This window comes from Pinus tabuliformis, chromosome 8, assembly GCF_031772625.1.
Source record: "Pinus tabuliformis cultivar Carrire ecotype Pingquan chromosome 8, CPIR1, whole genome shotgun sequence".
NCBI lineage: Eukaryota > Viridiplantae > Streptophyta > Pinopsida > Pinales > Pinaceae > Pinus > Pinus tabuliformis.
In genome coordinates this window covers 434079395-434086573 of record NC_142294.1, presented here as the reverse complement: position 1 = coordinate 434086573, position 7179 = coordinate 434079395, and the positions used below count along the sequence as shown (strand labels likewise).

Genomic DNA, 7179 nt, shown 5'->3' with positions numbered 1-7179 from the left:
TTATCATTCAACAAGACTCATGGGTTTCTGAGTTGGGCTATCATTAGAGCTTACTTTGTGATTATCAATTAGAAATATTCATGGGTTTCTTAGTTGGGCTATCACGAGAGCTTATTCTCTCCCTAAATTCTCTTAGTCCTCATGTCTTTTCCTTCCCTCTCAGCAATCATCTTGCTCACCAGGAGCCTATCGACCTCCTCTTTTTCATGTTCCCCACTTTTACACTTGTCCGTAGTGAATTGTCTATAACCTAAACCCATTAAATGTATTCTGCCCATTAAACCCACTCAGTGAGCCCATGACTAATATTTAAAACAACCAACTCCTGAAGCAATCTACCTCCTCAAGCAATGAAATATATGTCCCTCTCTCAACCAACTTAAATTCTACAGTTACATAATTACAAGGAAACTGTTTTACAAGGGGAATTACCCCTGAGGGGATGTCACGGGAATGAAAACACTCAATTAAAAACATTAATAACATTTACAATGTCACAACCAAGTTTGATATTGATGTTATGCAAATGTATTTCATCTCAATAGCCTATTCCCTTTGCTATGTTTAAACCATCCAACAACAAGTTCAGAAAGTCTTCATAACCTAATATCATAAAAGATATTAATGTGAATCAACATATAGATGTAAAAAAAAAATCGTTATCAAGCTATAATTTTTCACAACACACATATAACATTGAATTAGAATTTATGACTATGAAATGAGGTGATCAAGATATACAACTTGTGATTAGATACTGATAATTCATTATCTTATCTTTATTATTTTATTACATAAATCACATGCTCTTCAACAATTTTCAATAATAATAAATTGATATCAATATAAAATTTATTTTTTCTTTAATTATAAACAAAAGCACTAAAACAAAAATTCCATTATAAATAAACACTTTTAAATTTTAAAATAATAATAATAATATCTTTTACATTCTCCAACTCAATAAACACTTTTAAATTTTAAAATAATATTATTAATATCTTTTACAATCACCAACTCATTAAACTTATGTTAAGTTAAAACATAAAATGCACTAAATAAATTATGGGTCTCAAACCATGTCGAAAATAAATCTTAAGATATATCTAATCATTGGAGGTGAATTGTTACATTGTTCTAGACTTTCAATAAGTATTTATAGGTTTCACTTTAGCATATCCACAAATATAATTGAGTTTCCCTTTGTTATATATTTCTCACCTTTTTATCTAGCACTAATTCTAATATATATAGATGTCAAATCCTTGAGTGTTGCCATGTTAATTTTGCTGAGCCAAATTTAATAAATAAATTATTATTAAAAGAATGATGTCAGCCACTTATTAAATTAAAATTTGATTTAACATATTTAATGTACAATCACTATGCGGACGACTGTAAGTGTTCAACTCTTTGAAGGCCCAAATTTCCTGTTGTTTAAGCGCTCTATCACTACGCCTAGTCATAGGATCAAAGAGGGTTGATCCATTTCCTTCCAAATTCCTATGCTTTGTACTTAAGAATTCCATCACTATGCTTAATATCTATTATTGCACGTATAAGGGCCTTCACTAAGGCCTCCAATGCATGGTCTATAGATATACCAGGGTATAAGTAGGTCTTTCCAAGGCTATCCCTCTTGAGCTTTTGAGTGTTTACTAGACTAATTGTGTGTGTATATGCACACAATGATATTTCTCTTGAGCTTATAGGTTCTAGAACTAGGGTCAGATAGGTAATTCATGTATAACCCAAACCTTCTTTTGATTACCATAGGTATTCCCATCTCTACCAACATACTTTGAATCCAACTTTTGAGCCCAAAATGAACACAGGAATAAGCATATTCTTATAAAGATATTCAGAACACCTGCAAGATATTTTCATGCTAGAGTCACATCCCTGGCCATTAATCTAGGCAACAGTTTTGTTCCAACATATAACAATCACGTACGAAATACAAGTAAAAAAAGATAAATCAATCATAAAATAATGAACCATATGTCATCCATAACACAAAACGTTAACTCAGTAGTATGGAAGGCTACTACAAAGGCTTTCTCCATAATTGAACAAGGCCTTGCTTGGCAAGTGGGAAATGGAGAAAGCATTCGGATAGGCAGGGATCCGTGGGTTGGTTGCAGCGATCTATTTGCTCTCCCCCCAGGTCTCCTTGCACATTTAGATTCAAGAGGGATTCACAGTTTAAGCCAGATAACAAATATGGCGTTGCAGTCCATTTGGGGTCAGGAATGGAAATCGGTAGAGGAGCTCGGTATTGATAACGTTTGGAGAAATGAATGGCAGAGTTTCATCCACGAACTCAAGCGATCTAGTGTCAGAATAAAGGACCGTCCAGATACACTTGTTTGGGCACATGCGGAGACGGGCTTATATTCCCCAAAGGCTGGCTATAATTTCCTGATGAACAGAAAGGGCTGGGATCCCCCTATCTGGTGGGCAAAACCCCTTTTCAAGCTGAAATGCCCCAAAAAAGCCAGACTTTTCCTATGGTGTGCCCTCAAAAGGAAGATACCTACGTGGGATGTACTGATAGCTCGCTATAAGGAGGGACCGAGCCGATGTGCTCTATGTAAAGTAGCCTCAGAATCCATTAATCATCTTTTCGTGGAATGCTCATTCACAATCCAAGTATGGGAGGCAACGAAAAGGCTACTTCAGATCAATGCCAGATGGGAAGGGGTTGATCTAAATGCGGCTTGGGAGGGTTGGTGGACCAATCACCCTGAGAAGAATCTGAGGAATCTTCCTCCTATTCTCTGTTGGGGCATATGGATAGCCAGAAACCGCAGCATATTCAATGAAAAAACAATCCCAGCGGAAGCAATAGCTATTCAGAGCTCAGCTATCTTATCCAGCATTCCTGAACCTGAGACCCCTTCAGGCACACCCCAGAGGGCAGAAATTCAGATCAAAGATGGCATCCCTTGGGCTTTTTTCGACGGGGCAGCACAAAATAATATTACTGGGGCAGGAATTATTATTCATCTTAGCAATTCTCACTCTCTAAAAGCCTCAGTGGGGTTAGGGATGGGCACAAACAATTTTGCCGAACTATCCGCCTTAAAACTGCTCCTCTGTTGGCTTATCCATAGACAAATCCTCACAGTTCAGATTTTTGGAGATTCATCAAATGTTGTGAATTGGGTCAATGGGAAATTTAGATGCAGAAATTATTTATTAATGCCTTTGCTTGAAGAAATACAAAATCTAAAATCATCTTTCACTGTTTTCTCTCTTGCACACATATACAGGGACAGAAATGTTGAAGCAGACGAATATTCTAAGACTGGTCTACAACAGGCTATGGGTACGTGGAGGATAAAGGAACAGGTCCAGGACCAGATCCGTGAGACGGATTTGGCCCCATATGCATAATGTTTTTTGCTGCAAGTTGGAAAGGCGCCAGAAACAATAGTCTTAAACATGTTTTTTGGCGGTTCTGATTTTGATCTTTAAAACTTTATTATTTAAACAGCTCCTGTATTGGAGTAACTCGGATAAAACTCTATGATTTTCATACTGTTATATGTCGTGGGTCGTTTTCCTGTATGGAGGCCCGGTGGGACTGTGACTGTCTCTGATATTTTTGGGGCGGCTGCGTTACAGGCCGAGTTTACTTAACGAACTTGGTGTATTTTGTATCACTTGGATATTTCAGTCATCCTTGATGACAGCTTGGGTGAGGTCTCTCTACCTCCCCGGTTTCAGGCAGTTTTTTCCAAACTGCTGGATGTTAACTCATCGGTTTGTAGCTCTTTTATTTTTTATAATAGAAAAGCTCGGTTTTTTTCCTTGAAAAAAAAAAACACAAAACATTAACATTGTATATGAATTCACATTGCTCATTATATCACAAGAATTAAATGAGCACAATGAAACAATATCACCATAGGCATTAAACTCAACACATTAAACATATGCACAAAGGCTTTAGAATACTTATCTTATTAAAATGTGCTCAACAATTGATATTGGGACTTCAACTCTCCACCCAACCACAAAGAAGTTGTAGCCAAGCCATTCTAGTAGTTGTCACCCCCGAGCCAGATTGCAAAGCTTGAGGTAGAGTGCTTCCATAGGATTTTTAAACCAATATTATCAACTAAAGTAGGGTGTATTGGGGTTGCCTCACCTCCACCCACCAGCTATAAAGATGACATAAACACAATGAATCACTTCACTCACATACTACCATCATCCACTCAGGGGATTAAACCAATATCATCAGCTGAAATAGGATGTTTCAAGGCCATATTGCCTTCTCCCACAAGCTATTCAACAATTTCACATCAGGAAGAGAACAATTTCTTTTATCTAGAGGGACTTGTAATACAACATCCCAACATCTCTAGGGACTTGGACCTAGATGTCTCAATTTAGATGTGGAGAGAGAGATATATATAGTTAATAACATGGAGGGTTTATCAGCTATGTTACCTTTCAAGGAATAAAAGTGCACTTCTCTAGCAACTTCTTATTGAAACTTACACCAGTTTTCTCAGCCCAACCCCATGGAACTACCATTGGGTGTTATCAATCCACTAGCCTTGGGTATCCACCTCTCAGAATTTATCAACCTTGTAAATCACAACCATTGTTTTGTGATTATCAGTCAGCAAGCCTCATGGGTTTTTTAGTTGGGTTATCATCAGAGTTGTGTTTTGTCATTATTAGTCAGAAAGCCTCATGGATTTCTCAACTGTGCTATAATTAGAACTTACTTTGTGATTATAAATTAGCAAGCCTCATGGGTTTCTCAGTTGGGATATCACCAGGGCTTCTTTTCTCCCTGAATTCTCTCAGGCCTCATATCTTTTCCTTCCCTCTTAGCAATAATCTTTCTCACCAGGAGATTATTGGCCTCCCCTTTTTCATGTCCCCCTCTTTTACGCTTATGTGTAGTGAATCACCTATAACTTAAACCCGCTAAACACAATCAACCCATTAAACCCACTCAGTTTTCCCGTAACTGATATTTAAAACAACCAACTCCTCAATAAATATTCCTCCTTAAGCAATGGAATATGTGTCCCTCTCTTAGCCATCTTAAATTTTATAGATATATAATTACAAGGAAAATGTTTTACAAGGGGAATTAACCTTCAGGGGATGTCACGGGAATAAAGCACTCAATTAAAAACATTAATAACATTTACAATGTCACAACCAAGTTTGATATTGATGTTATGAAAATGTATTTTATCTCAATAGCCTATTCCCTTTACTACTTTTAAACCATCCAATAACAAGTTCACAAAGTATTTGTAACCTAATATGATAAAAGAGAATAGTGTGAATCAAAATATAGATGTAAAAATAGTTTTCGTTATCAAGCTATAATTTTCCACAACACACATATAACATTAAATTGGGATTGAGGTTTTATGTCCCTGAGTCCATAGGGTTTGGTGATGGAAGGAAGCCCTGGCTGCACAGATGGCGTCTGTAGGCAGGTCTAGGTCAACATCTGTTATATACTTGGCAGTAGGGGTTTCTTATGGGGATTCAGTTTTTTCTGGAGTCGGTGGAGCTTAAACTTCATAGTTGCAAAGGAGACAAGATTTCAAGGTGTCACTGTAGGCTAAATCACAACTACCTTGGATTTTTACAAGGGAAAAACTAGTGTAGGAGGCTTTATTCTTTACTTTCACTTTCAGGCAGAAGAACTGGTCAGCCTGAGGGATTGTGTTGACCTGGAGCCCGAGGTGGAAGATATCCTATTAGTCTGGAGCCTAGAGCTAACCTAGTAGAACTTGGAAAAGGTTAGGCACCCCGCTAGATCCCTAACGAGAAAAATGGGGATAATTGGGTTAGAGTTGAACTCTGCAAGTAGTTTAGGGTTCCTGCAGGAGAGCATATCCATCTCTTCCAACACGATGTGCTAGGTTTCTAATGATGGATTTCACGATGGTGACGTAACTCTAGAGAAATCGACGGATCTTTCTTCAGGGGTGTCGGTGGAGGTTAAGGTAAGTCCTATGACCTCTCTGGTATTTCCAGAGTTGCTCGATCTCATGGGAGGGCTTGAAGATGTAGTCAAGACCTGTGGCTTATGGGGGAATGAGGTACTCAAGTCCTGTCTGGTCAAGGATCTGCAGTTACAAGAAAAGGGATCAACCCAAAGAGTGAGAAAACCCCTTGCATGTAAAATCACTCTAAAGCAGAGGGAGAAAGAGGTAATCAAAACCCAGCAAAATTGTAGTCAAACAATCTTGTGAGGGGAAGGGTTTTTACTGGACAACCAGTCGCTAAAGGCAAGTGAATCTCAAGATTTTTTTGTGGAAATAGATAAGGCTCGAGGCCATGTTTTCACCCAATATTTTCATGGTTTCAATTATGGTGAAGGATTGGGTCTCGGTCTTTTGGGGGCAGTGGCGGGGTTTCAATTTTTAGGCTACAAGAGGAGGTGTAGCCCATAGAATTGGGGAGTATTTTATTCATAATATGTAGATTGGGGAACATGTAGGGCACAATATTGAGGAACGGGTTCCAGGTCAGGAAGGGATGATTCAGCCAGTGTTTTTTGAGAAAGGAAATGGCTAGACCATTGGTTTCAAGAGAAAGAAAGGGAGATGTATAAAAAATAAAGTGGAATTTCCAAATATTTTCCTTGGGGTTAACATTCAAATCGATAAGGAAATGGAAGCCTTTGACGTCATCTTGGTGGGGAAAGCTAGGGGAAGGAATTATTCAACAAATTACATTATAGAATGGATTTCTAATACATGAAAGAGGGCCCCGGAATCTCTGGTAAAGGTGATTACTCTAGTGCTGGGGTGGTTTATGGTTAGATTCAATAAATGTGAGGCACTTGAATGGGTTCTCGGGCAGAATTTGTGTTTTAGGATATAACCCATTATTTTCAAGAAATGGACGCCACTTTTCAATGCTTAGAGGGAAAAACTGGAGGAGATACCTGTTTGGGTCCAACTCCCAATATTTAACCCGTAGTTATGGATGGAGGAAATTTTTAAGGAAATTGGGAATACGCTAGCGATTTTCCTTGAAGAAGATATGTCTTTCTCAGAGACCAAGAGTAGGATTGTGGCTCGAATCTTAGTAAAATTAGATCCAAGGGAGGGTTTGGCAGAAAAAATTAAACTTCAATTATAGGTAATTCACATTCTCATATTATTGATTATGAGGAGCTTCCTT

The 7179-nt window shown here is 38.0% G+C and overlaps 1 protein-coding gene across 1 annotated transcript; it reads left to right on the top strand.

Moving 5' to 3' along the window:
- The first annotated feature begins 2223 nt into the window (after nucleotides 1-2223).
- On the top strand, nucleotides 2224-3399 carry LOC149235917 (uncharacterized). Its single transcript, XM_089368711.1, has one exon. It carries the CDS (start codon nucleotides 2224-2226, stop codon nucleotides 3397-3399), a length of 1176 nt encoding a protein of 391 aa, XP_089224837.1.
- The last annotated feature ends 3780 nt before the right edge of the window (nucleotides 3400-7179 follow it).